Raw genomic sequence first — 13,199 nt, 5'->3', positions numbered from 1 at the left:
TGTATGATGCATAAGCAAGAAACATTCTGATTGCTTCCAGTCTTGCAACTGGAGCATATGTCTCAACATAGTCAATTCCTTCCTCTTGCCTATATCCTTGTGCTACTAGTCTCGCTTTATTACGCACAACTGAACCATCCTCGTTCAGTTTATTCATGTACACCCATTTTGTACCTATAACAGTTTTTGAAACTGGTCTTGGAACTATGTTCCAGACATTGTTATGAGTGAACTGATTTAGCTCTTCTTGCATTGCATTTACCCAGTTAGGATCAGCAAGTGCCTCATCAGTTTTCTTTGGTTCTAGTTGTGATACGAAAGCTGAATGGATAAATAAATTTAGCATTTGATTGCGAGTTCTTACTGGATCAGATGGATTTCCAATTACCAGCTCAGGTGGATGTGATTTTATCCATCTTTACTCAGTATTTGTTGTATCAGCAATTTTTCAGTTGGTAACTGAACACAGTTTTCAGTCTCAGTTGGTGCTTCGTCAACTGGTATTTGAATGTTATCATTATGCTCTATCAACTGATCATTAGGAATGGCTTCTGGTTCAGCTGATTGATCTGACACTTCTGGTTCGGGTGTTTGGAGATTGTTTTGATTAATATGATTGTCTTTTTTATCATCATCCTCCAAACTGATATCTGTAAATCGATCAACTAGCTCAACTTGATCAGTTGGCTTATTAGTTAGTTCAGTTTCATCGAAATCAACATGAGCTGATTCTTCAACATTTAGGGTTTTCTTATTGAAGACTCTATAAGCTATACTAACTGATGAGTATCCAAGAAATATTCCCTCTGCAGATTTAGCATCAAACGCTTTTAAATAATTTTTACCATTATCAAGAATAAAACATCTGCAGCCGAATATTTTGAAATATGTAATTATACTTTTTCTTCCATGCCAGATCTCATATGATGTTTTCATATGATTCTTATTAATCATTGATCTGTTCTGAGTATAACACGCAGTGTTTACTGCCTCTGCCCAAAACCTTTGAGAAATACCAGAATCAGCAAGCATTGTTCTAGCAGCTTCTTTAAGGGTCCGATTTCTTCTCTCAGCTACACCATTTTGCTGAGGAGTTCTAGCTGATGAGAGCTCATGCTTAATTCCAAATTTCTCTAGAAAATTTGAAAGAGTTTGATTGATGAATTCAGTTCCTCGATCTGATCTGATTCGATCAATTCCAACTGATTTTTCATTTAAAAGTCTTTTGAAGAGCTTTATCAGTTGTGAAGCAGTATGGTCCTTAGATTTGAGAAAAATAACCCAAGTAAATCTTGAAAAATCATCCACGACTACCAAGGTGTATTTCATTTCCCCTAAGCTCATGACTGGTATAGGACCAAAGAGATCCATGTGCAACAGTTCTAAGCATCGGGATGAAGATTTACAACCCTTGTTTTTAAAAGAAGATCGTACTTGTTTACCATACTGACATGCTGAGCAAAGTTTTTCTTTTGAAAAGTCTATTTTGGGCAAACAAGTTACAATTTCATGTTTACTCAGATAGGCAATGGATTTAAAGTTTAGATGACTTAGTCTCTTGTGCCACAACCAGTTTTTAGATGATTTGGAAGCAATAAAACAAACTGGTGCATAAGTTTGATCATTCCAACTGATTTTATATGTGTTTCCATAACGTTTGCCAGTTAGTATGATTTCATCAGTTGAAGTTTTGACTGAACATGAGTTTTTGTCAAAATGTACTGAGAATCCACTGTCGCATAACTGACTGATGCTGATCAAGTTATACTTCAGGTTTTCTACTAATAGAACATCTTTAAAAGTAAAGTTACCATGGATAAGCTTACCCTTACCCACAGTTCTACCTTTGGAATTGTCCCCAAAACTGATATTTGGACCACTGTATTTGATCAGTTGAGATAGCACACTTGCATCTCCTGTCATATGTCGCGAACATCCACTGTCCAAATACAATATTGAGTTCTTGTTTATATTTGTTACCTGCAGTCACACACATAATATAATTTGGTACCTATATCTATTTGGGTCCTGAACTGATTAGTCCTTTAGGAACCCATACTTGGATTAGTCTAACAGGCTTTCCAGTAGCTGTATTCCAAATGGTTTTTCTCGGCTTTTGTGTGCTTGTGTGGTGTACGAATGATACAATATGTGTTTTAGCTTTATTCAACTGATTGTTCAGTCTATATCTCTTCTGAACTGGCTTGCAGTTATAGTAATTGGAATAGCCATTCGAATAGTTTTTGTAAAATCTCTTTGATGACTTTGTGAATCAGTTGAGAATTTTTGACTATAACCAATACCATATCTTTTGCCCTTGTTCATACTTTCAGTTGACTTTTCAACTAGTTTACTTGGCTCTGATTGTTCTTGTACTATAACTGATTTGACAAAGTGAATGTATTTCCCTTTGCCCATATTCAGTTTTGGTTGAGTATCATTGGTTGACATTTCATCTTGGTTACAAAACCCCAAACCAGTTTTATCAGTTACTGATTTTTGGGAGTTCTATATATCAGTCAATGCAACAGATGATTTATTCCAAGCCTGAATAAGTTCAGTTTGTTTTGAATTTTCAAGAATTAACTTCTGGATTAATTCCTGATTTTTGTTTCTTTCTGTTTTTAACTCAGCAATTTCTCTTTTTAGACTCAACCCATCAACTGATTCATCAGTTTTGGTTTTATTGTCCGTGGGATCAGTTTGCTTTGCTTTGATTTCTTCAAATGATGATGCAAGCTTTTGATACTCATTTACCATGTCATGTAGTGTTAGAATGAGTTCTTATCGTGTGAAATCAGTTGAGCTGAAATCAAATACCTGTTGGCTAGATAATTCTTCTGCTGCATCATTAGCCATCAAGCACTTTACTTCCTCATCATCACTAGAACTGCATGAGCTTTCTGATTCCGACTCTTCACTGTCAGTTTCTGCCCATTTAGAATTGTTTTCTTCAGCTAAGAGTACCTCATGTTTCTTTCTGAAGACCTTCTTATCTTCCTTGGATCTTCTTTTGCGTTCATATGATTTCTTTCTTCTGTCAGTTGAGCCTTGACTGTCCTTCTTGGGTTTAGGACAATCAGCAATGAAGTGACCTGATTTGCCACAGTTATAGCAGGCATTTGGTTCATCTTTGGAATTGTTCCTTTGGTATGACTTATGGAAGTTCCCTTGATTCTTTCTCATGAATCTTCCGAATTTTTTGATGAATAATGACATAGCATCATTACTCAACTGATCAGCAGATTTTTCGACTGAACTGATTTGTTCAGTTCTGACAGCAGCTAGAGCAGTTGTGGCTGCAGGGGTGGATGGTTCTCCTTCTCTGGTCTGCAGCTCGAACTCATAAGCCTTTAAATCAGCAAATAAATCATAAAGTTCAATCTGGTTTAGATCTTTGGACTCCCTCATTGCCATGGTTTTGACATCCCATTCCTTGGGAAGACCTCTCATTATCTTTAGTGCAATCTCTTTGTTAGTATACACTTTTCCAAGTGCATTTAACTCATTGATGACACTGCTTACTCTTTCATCATACTCGTGCATCGATTCTCCTGCTTTCATTTTGATGTTATCAAACTTTTGCATAGCAACAGAAAGTTTATTTTCCTTGGTTTGATCATTTCCTTCATACAGCTGGATCAGCTTCTCCCAAATTTCTTTGGCTGTTTTACACATCTTTATTTTGCTGAAGGTTACTTTGTCCAGCATTTTGTACATAATGTCTTTTGCCACATTATCAAGATTTGCTTTTCTTTTGTCTTCAGTTGTCCATTCATCTCTGGGCTTTTCTATTCTTTGTGGTGCCCCTTCTGTTATGGCAACTACTGTATTTGCTTTTAGAATCTTCATGGGTCCATCAGTTATGACATACCACATGTCATCATCTTGTGCAGCCAAATGAGCCTGCATTCTGATTTTCCAATCATCAAATTCTTCTCTGGAGAACATGGGAATTTTGTTGAATGAAGTCATGCTGGCAAGTTTTTAGATCAAAAGTATTCAAGAACAAGATTCAACCGCTCTGATACCACTTGATAGGATCGATTAACGTATCAAGAGTGTTTAGAAGGGGGGGGGTTGAATAAACACTCACAATTAAAACTAATCTTTTCGAATTTTGAATTCAGTTTGGTGACAAACTGATTCTCGAAATCTTGTTGGTCAATGACAATCAGTTAAACTAAAGTAGTTGCGGAAAATAACTGACTGAAAGATAGAATACGAAACTGAAATAAAATAGGCAAGGGTTGTTTCTGGATGTTCGAAGAATTTAATTACTCCTACGTCACCCCTTCTATCTCAAGGATAGGATATCCACTAAAAGACTTTGATCAAATACAAGAATTGTACTGACCCACTTCAGTTTGGACTTAACACTGCCAAAACTGAAACTCTTAGTTTAACAGGATGTTCTCAGTGCGTAACTGATCTTAGCACTATCGAATTTCAACGATTATTACAACTTGCTAATGAGCTCAAATTGTAGCCTTAACTGCTACGAATATATCAAGTAAGATTGAGCTGAGATTTTGACAAAGTGACAGCAAGCTTTTTAAATAGTGTTCTCTCTCTTTTCTTCAGCTGTTCTTCTGTCATATTTATAAGCTTCTTTTTTCCAACGGTAACTTGAGATGAATTTGAATCTTTGTATCTGTTGATTATTCCTTGGACATTGTTTGCTTCATTTATTGTGATGTGGCGTCTTAATTGCTTTCGCCGAAATACGTTTTTCTAAGCTGTATTGATTGAAGTGCGGCGTTGCAATCTTCTATGTCTCTTGATGGTTTATTGTTCTTTCCCGAGATATGTTCAGTTGAAGGGTGCTTAGCATACGGCTGAATATATCAACTGATCAGTTTCCAACTGATCAGTCAGTTGATCAGTTTCCAACTGATCAGTCAGTTGATTTCAGTTATTAAGTCCAGTTGCTGATTTCAGTTTACTCGATCAGTTGGTTCGTATTTTCAGTTGATTCATATTTTGTCAAACGCCGTAATTTAGTTTCCAACAATATATCGTATGCTAAGGCATGTCAGAGTTTGAAACGCGCAGTGGAGGTAGTCTATGGCACATGGGAAAGCTCTGTAACTTTGCTTCCTAAATATATGGGAGCTTTGTCGAAGTACAATCCAGGAACTGTTGTAGAATGGAAGCATCTTCGACCGTATGACCATCCACATAAAGTTTTGAACTTTGTGTTTTGGGCATTCAGACCATGTATAGATGGTTTTCGACATTGTCGCAATGTAATCAGTGTAGACGGTACCCATATGTACACCAAATATAAGAAGAAACTACTTATTACAATAACATTGGATGCCAATAACCAGGTTTTGCCGTTAGCCTTTGCGCTTGTTGATGAAGAAAATTACGAGTCTTGGCATTGGTTCCTCGGTAATATTGCACGACATGTTAACAGAGGGTGTAGTGGTGTCTGCCTTATTTCTGATAGACATGCGGGTATAACAAGTGCAGTTCAAGATCTCCCTGACTTCAAGCCTCCTCGTGGTGTTCATCGTTTCTGTTTGAGGCATGTTTGCTCTAATTTCAACAGCAAGTTCAAAAACATTCATTTAAAAGACTTATGTTGGGAAGCAGGGATACAACACCAAGTAGCAAAATTTAATGCGACAATGGAGGCAATTAGAACAAAGAATGCAGCAGCTTTCACTTATTTGTCAAACATTCGAAAAGAAAAATGGTCATTGGCTCATGATGGTGGATGGAGACGAGGGATAATGACGACGAACATGTCTGAGTGTACTAATGGTGTGTTGAAAGGGGTGCGACGTCTTCCAATAACTACAATAGTGGAGATGACCTTACAGCGTTGCGTGCACTATTTCATTCAACGGCGAGCGCGAAGTGATAAGATGTTGGAAAAAAATCAACCATGGACCGACTATGCATACTCTAAATTTGATATGTGGTCAAAAAATTCAATCGAACATCGAGTAGTAAAATTTGACCAAAGAGATAAAACAGCATCCGTCGCGACAGGAGGAAGACCGGGTCGTCAACATCACGTACAAGCTGTGAACATTTCTACGCGTGAATGCACATGTGGTAAATTCACAATTTTTGGAATTCCTTGTTCACATGTCATATGTGCAGCGAAATGGTTTGGTTTGAATCCCGCACAGCTTGTACAACCATGGCTTACATTGAGCGAATACGTGAACACATACGATGGAAGATTCTACCCTATTCATGAACCTACATTCCAATTACAACACAATGGTGTTCATCGACAAAGGAGGCAGGCTGGTAGAGATCGCACGACACGCATAAGAAACGAGATGGATCAGCCATCAACGAGGGAGAGACAACGTGGGAGGTAAAAGATATACAATAACGTATTGTACCTTATTTTTAAACCATAACATGTGAAGTTATTAATGTAATTACAAAATTGTGTATTTATTTTTAATTCTTGTTCATTGCAGGTAGGTGCGGGTGAGAAGACCGAGTTATGGTGCCAAATAATTATGTTTGTGACGTAGATTTTACAATTTAATATTTTATTGTTATGAAAATTCAGTGTTGTATTGTTACGAATATTATTTAATATGTAGTTTGGTGACTTATTTGACTTGCTTTACCAATTACACTAATGTTTTTTCATTACTATAAATTTATCCGTAATTTTATTCGTAAAAGAATAATAAATCACAATCAATACCTTCCACAATAATTAAAATAAAAGAAAATTTAAAAACAGACAACAATACGATTAATTAATTGTGCATATCTAAATAAATAGTTAATGTCAATGGTAACGATGTCCCCTAGTGCCACACGGTGGTCTCCTGATTACTCTACGTCCACGACCTAACATCTGTTCATCATCTCCATGCGTACTTGTTTGTGCTGCAGATGTACTGGTATCGGCAATGTTCCCACTAACATCATACCCTTCTGTATCAGAATATTGTTGAAATGGTATGGGCGACATATTAAAAATAGGGCGACTCTCATTCATACCCGGTCGAAAGTCACTTTGTAAAAATTGTGTAAAACTACCAGCAAATGGAGTGTACTAACCAGTGTCATACGATGGAAAGCTTGAAACCACTGGCGGAGTAGTGTATGCCATATTTGAAGATGATGGTCCGGGTTCAAACTCATTTCCTGTCCACATCGGTGGATATTGCACCGGAGCTGGGCGTGTCTGTGACATAGATGCATATGTTATGTAACATATATTTAATACAATATATTAAATTTACGTACTCATGTAGATAAATTGAACATGTCTTACGATATATTGTCGGTAGTTTGCATCAACAGGATGGTAGCCCATGATGTTCGAAGGTACCACTGAAGGCGAGAGCACTATCTATGAAATGCGATTATACCAACCAACATAGTCCACTGTGATGGCGGGTGTACCAGGTATGACATAATCCCCACCAATCACGAAATTATATATGTTATTCCACATTTCTACAAAATATGTGTGATATGTCGTCCAATCAAAGTTGTTCCGGCCTTGTCGAGTCAGTTTATGGAAATTGTCGAAGTTAGTAGCAGGTGGCGGAATACCCTGACGCATTCCAAACTGTCGGAGACACCGCTCTGGTCTATGCATCTCAACTATATGAAAATTAATCAATGCGCATGCCGACCGACATAGATGAATTCTGTGTCCATCAAGAATTCTGCCAACCTCCGGGGACTCCATATCATAAACTATCCATAGAAACTGAAGCAAATAAAATGAAAAAAAGATTAACAATTTGATAATATATAATGCAGACTGAATTTGTAAAAAAATTTCAAACTCTAAACAAATAATTTATATATCTACGTGTCCTTCTACCATCCTGTCAAGCATATCTCTCATTATACGAACCGAATGATGGGTCGTGTGCGTCCAAGAAAATCCGCGTCTCCACCTGCAATTTATAAAAGTACACAATATTTTCATTTAAACAAAATAACAAAATAATAATAATAAATGTTAATTATTTCTTATTAGTACCGTGCGCCGTATGGTGGGAATGATAGACCCTGAAGCACATCCGCATTCTGCTCTTCTGAAATAGATACATGTTGAGCTCTATCAGGGCAAAGAAGAGTAATTCTAGACCACACCCAAATCTGCAATAACATACAACAGAAATAGTCAAATCATAAGAAAAATTAAGTACAACAAATATAGTGACCGTACAAGTGTAAAATTACCTGCAATATCTGAACAGGGCCACACAAATCGACCTTTAATCTCATTGATGTGTCGCGCAACTCTCTATAAAGATATGCCAACACAGCAGAACCCCAGCTATACGTATTCACTATTTCTATGTCCTCAAGAAACTGCAAATACATAAGTTTGACAGCAGCACCTTCCGAGTCCGGAAACATACATCCACCGATGATCCTTAATGCAACACAACGAGGATATTGTGTCACGTCCTCTTCAGTGCTTTGATCAGTAATCATATTATTCACGCAATGGTCTAGCAAAGCGGTCAGATAAAGATGTGCACCTTTAATCTGAGAAGATGTGGGCGTAAAACTCAACCAAGTAGCGCAGCGCTGTTGTAAAGTATGTTTGTTGTACGTGGTATCTACACCAGTGATGGGAATGCCATCAATATTCAACCCCCAAATAAGGGCAACGTCCTGCAGGGTGATTGTTGCCTCGCCCACGGTAAGGTGAAATGTGTGTGTCTCACGACGCCATCTCTCAACAATGGCTGTAAGCAAATGATTATCATAATATTTAATCGGACCACACTGAATGACACCATAGAAGCCCATGCGTGCAAGACATAGGCGGACACGGAGGTGAATCCCAGCATTAAGCAATCTCCAAAGACATTTGTCAGACCGGCGTGGCGGAATTAGTGCATCCATGTTCTCAGCGTTGATACTATTTGATATGTGTCTACCCCGCAAATACAACACATTATCCGTATTTTCAGCCATCTTGCAAACAAAAAAATCATTAGTTAACAAATATTATATTTTTAATCAACAAAATTTAACTACATTTTTTAAATTAAACAAAAATTATTTGAAATTTCAGGCTCGAAAAAATAAAACGTAGTTGATGATGACAAATTGATTAATAAGAATAATTACTGTAGATTAAATAATTTCTTTTAAAAAACAATAATACTTCATAATACGTTACATTTAATTATAATAAATACATTTGTAATAATATACTTATAATAAATACATTATTAATAAGAATAAGGATAATTCTATCCTAATCCGGGAGATTTACTACATGTTATTAAATAATATATACGTGTCATTTTTTATAAATTTACTATTAATTTTAGTAAATTTTTAGCTAATTACTGCCACTAATAATAATTTTATCACTAGATCATTTTTTCTTAAAATATAGAACTCATTAACGTAAATCAAAAAGTATATATAAAACAAATTGAGAATAAGTTTAAAATTTTCACGTAATTTTATCCTACGTAATTTATAACAAAAATTAATATTATAATTATAGATATAATATACATAAAATTTCACGTAAATATAAAATCCGTAATTTATACACATATTCTAATTCCAATAATACAATTAAATATAATTAATATTCACGTAAATATAATTATTTTAAATACAATTAAATAAAATTAATAATTCACGTATATAATTATTAATAATAATTAACAAATAAATAATTAACAATTAAATATAATTAACAAATAAATAATTAACATTTAAATATGATTATCAATTCACGTAAATAATTAGTCCAATAACAATTAAAATGCACGTAAATAAAATTATTTTAAATATAATTAATGTGATTATTGTAATATTATATCATGTATTATAATTATTGTAATTAAATTTCACGTAAATTAAATTTAATTATTGTAGTTAATGTAATTATTGTAGATAGAAGATTATATCACGTAAATATAATTATTGTCGTTAAATTAAGTATAATAATTAATTATTGTAATTATTGTAGATATAATATTATATCACGTTAATTATGTATAATTATTTTAATTATTGTAATTATTGTAGATATAAGATTATATCACGTAAATTTAATTATCGTAATTAAATTAAATGTAGTTATTATTATTCCAAAATTTTTAAATCACAGTATTGTAATTGCAATAATACAATTAATATTATAATTATTGTTATTACTTAAAATTGATATAACGATCGAAATAAATATTATTAACAACAAAAAATATCGTTACCTCTAATTATTCTGAAAGATGTCGAAGACTTACGTTAATAAATAGAAAAGTCTGAAGACACCGGATGGAAAGAGTGCTTGATGATCGGAATTCGAAAGAAAGAAGAAATTTGCTCCTGCGCTTCGGTGCGAAAATGAAGAGGAGGGCACCGCATTATATACACTGAAAATTCACGGATATCAAATTTTGAGTCACGGGTGGGACCACGGATTCTGAATCGACTGCCACGGATTTTGAATCCGTGGCAGAAGGTCACGGATTACCTTCATTCCCACCCGTGAATATTTTTTAAATTTTTTTTAAAAAAAATTAAGAATCTGGTGCAGAATGGCACGGCTTGTTATATTTTTATAAATCTTCCCACTTTGCAACATTTTTAAAATACTTTTATTAATTTATAATATTTTTAAAAAAAAACCCGAGGACTTGATGGGTGATTTTGACTGGACTGAAGGTGCACACAACCCGAGGACCAGCGCTTCTACTTTTTTCGCATTTACGATTTATGAATCATGATTTATGCTAAAGATTTTAAGACTATTTATTTATGCTTTTGAGGGATTTTTTATTGGTTTAGTATGAGCTATACTTTTCAAACTTATTGTTTTTTAGGTTTGGTAAAACATGCTACGATTTCATTTTTATGACGATTTCACTTGACTTTTAAAATACTAGTTGGTTGATATTTTATTTTAAAGGGGAAAATATTTTTCATATGGTAAATATACATGGCCGAAAGTTAAGTGCTTAAAAAAAAATTCTAGTACTTTTAAAACAATAAAAAGGGCAGACGTTTCAACATAAGTGACAAAAATGATAATTTTTTAGTGAAAAATAATACTTTGAACATAGAAACTGTGGGGATCCGGAGGCTAATTCAATTTCTTAATCATTATTAAGATTCAATATAACAATTAAGAAGTGTGTGACATAAATTTTTTTCTTTTAAAGGCAAGTGCGGAAACGTAATGTAATCAATCTGATATACATATCAAAAGTAAAGTACATGCCTTGTACTCAATACATTAAAATCAAACTAGGGTTCAACTACTATATATCAAGTGTTGAAGCCTATCTACTTCTGATCAGGATCTCCACGCTAACTTGTCCTCTCTCATCCTCTTCTTGACCCTGATCATGTCCCATCTGTTGTCATGCCCACATACAAACACGACAACAGCCGGATAACTCCGGTGAGAATATAATCCCAGTATAAACAATGTAAACATACAATCATATAAAAACATATATAAAAGCATATAACAGTTATCATTAACATGTATCAAATCTGAAAACATGAATGATATAAAACTGTAAATAAACTCGTGACTCGTCATCTCAGACTCGACTCATCTCTAATCTAGGGATCCCGATTCCTGGACATTGTCTCAAATATCGAATCTCAGCGATAGGAATGAATCAACTCCTAAGCAAACATCGATATAAACCAAACATCAAGTGTCTATGCATATCCGCCAAAGACTTGGCATATCCTGCCAATGACTAGGCATCTCCGCCCATGACTCAACACACGCTTTGCTATAAATCAATAGAATAAGCATCTCAATCTCAGACATTGCAACATATCGAGGCAATGACAATTAAGTATGTGATTTTGGAAAACTCAAGTTAAATCAAACTCGAGTTGTGCAATCCCGGATCGACATTGATTTATACCTTTCTTTTCTGTCAATCTGACTTTGTCGAAGTCTCGGATTCAAAGCCTGTCAATATCAATATGGCAATGACAATATAGAGGAGTATAATATCAATACACCACTCAATCAATACTGGATATAATCAGAACTAGATCAAATTCTGTTTCAACGGCATAACGGCACAATCTCAATATACCAAGCAATACAAATCAACCGATATCCATTCCCACAACTCATAATCAATAACAATACAAATCTGATATCAAATCTCAATCAAATTAACTCTGAAAATCATAACAATTCCATACGGTATCCGTTCTTCAATCCGATTTGATTATACGATGTCTACTATATCAAGAACACCATATATGAATCATATCCGATTCTTTCAATATCATAATTTTAAATCATAATAGAAATCAATAAAACTTACGTCCTGTCGAAGCTCTTGACAAGAGAAGTACAGTACTGAAGTCGGATTGACAATCTGACGGACGGATTGTTCACAAATCACAAATCTAAGAGGTGTAAAGGCGCAAGGATTTTCAGCCGTTTCTTCCGTGCTTCTTTCTGATGAATTCTGAAGCCATGACTAATATATATATCCACTTGCATGAATAAGATACGTGGCTGATTTTTCATACATTTCAGGCGGCGCTCGGGCGGTCACAAGTTGCCGCTCGGGCACGGAACGTTCTGTCCAAGCCCTCACTTTGTGCAACACTGGCGCTCGGGACGGTCATCTTCTACCGCTCGGGCGCCAGATGTTCTGTCCAACATCTTGGCTTATAATGCACCGACGCCCAGCTTCTTCACTTGAGTTCCTGAAATCTCAATTCTGTCAATTAATCAATGTCTAATCACGGTGATAAAATCTCGGGCATTACAGAAACAATATTTTCATGGATCGAATCCGAGATACATATTATATAATGAATATACTTCTAATTATATAATATAGATTATGTAATCGAACAAGACGTTTATTATACATATATATTGATTCTCAATCTAAACTGTCATCGTAATTTAAAAGTTTTGAATTTTTGTGAAATTGTCAAGTGTATATTAACAATTTAGCGATTTTGATACTGTTAAATTTCTTAGTTCAACAAATTATGTTTGGACGAGTAAAAATGAGATTTTGATTTGGATTTGAAATTGGATTTTATCCATAGATTTAGATTTTAGAATTTTATTTGAATGTTTGACAGAAAATTTAAAATGTTATTTAAGAATTGTATTTGACAGTTAAAAATAATATTATTTAATATAAAAAATTATATATCACTTATTTTTTTAAAATATATTGTTTATTAATAGCATTTATGTACATATTCAT

At 34.5% G+C, this 13,199-nt stretch overlaps 1 protein-coding gene across 2 annotated transcripts; it reads right to left on the bottom strand.

Moving 5' to 3' along the window:
• Positions 1 to 6,752: 6,752 nt before the first annotated feature.
• LOC142537381 (serine/threonine-protein phosphatase 7 long form homolog) lies at positions 6,753 to 9,051 on the bottom strand. 2 transcript variants are annotated; one of them, XM_075642916.1, is made up of 5 exons: positions 8,191 to 9,051; positions 7,988 to 8,106; positions 7,814 to 7,901; positions 7,265 to 7,708; positions 6,753 to 7,174 (listed from the first exon to the last, which is right to left on the bottom strand). In XM_075642916.1, the coding sequence occupies exons 1-4, from the start codon at positions 8,935 to 8,937 to the stop codon at positions 7,343 to 7,345; spliced, it is 1,320 nt and encodes a 439-aa protein (XP_075499031.1). In that variant the 5' UTR covers positions 8,938 to 9,051; the 3' UTR covers positions 6,753 to 7,174; positions 7,265 to 7,342. The 2 variants fall into 2 exon arrangements, with proteins under 2 accessions (XP_075499031.1, XP_075499032.1); XM_075642917.1 differs by having other exon boundaries at positions 6,753 to 7,134.
• Between the last annotated feature and the right edge of the window lie 4,148 nt (positions 9,052 to 13,199).

The sequence above is a fragment of the Primulina tabacum genome, chromosome 2 (assembly GCF_025594145.1).
Source record: "Primulina tabacum isolate GXHZ01 chromosome 2, ASM2559414v2, whole genome shotgun sequence".
In the NCBI taxonomy this organism is placed as follows: Eukaryota; Viridiplantae; Streptophyta; class Magnoliopsida; order Lamiales; family Gesneriaceae; genus Primulina; species Primulina tabacum.
The sequence above is the reverse complement of the archived record's forward strand: the minus strand, read 5'-3'. Positions and strand labels throughout refer to the sequence as shown.

Excerpts from the sequence above, each read along its gene's own strand:
- LOC142537381 (XM_075642916.1), bottom strand. The coding sequence starts at position 8,937 with ATGGCTGAAAATACGGATAATGTGTTGTATTTGCGGGGTAGACACATA. Across the intron at positions 8,107-8,190 it reads GCCCTGTTCAGATATTGCAG|ATTTGGGTGTGGTCTAGAAT; the intron begins GTAATTTTACAC and ends ATGTTATTGCAG. Across the intron at positions 7,902-7,987 it reads TTCCCACCATACGGCGCACG|GTGGAGACGCGGATTTTCTT; the intron begins GTACTAATAAGA and ends TATAAATTGCAG.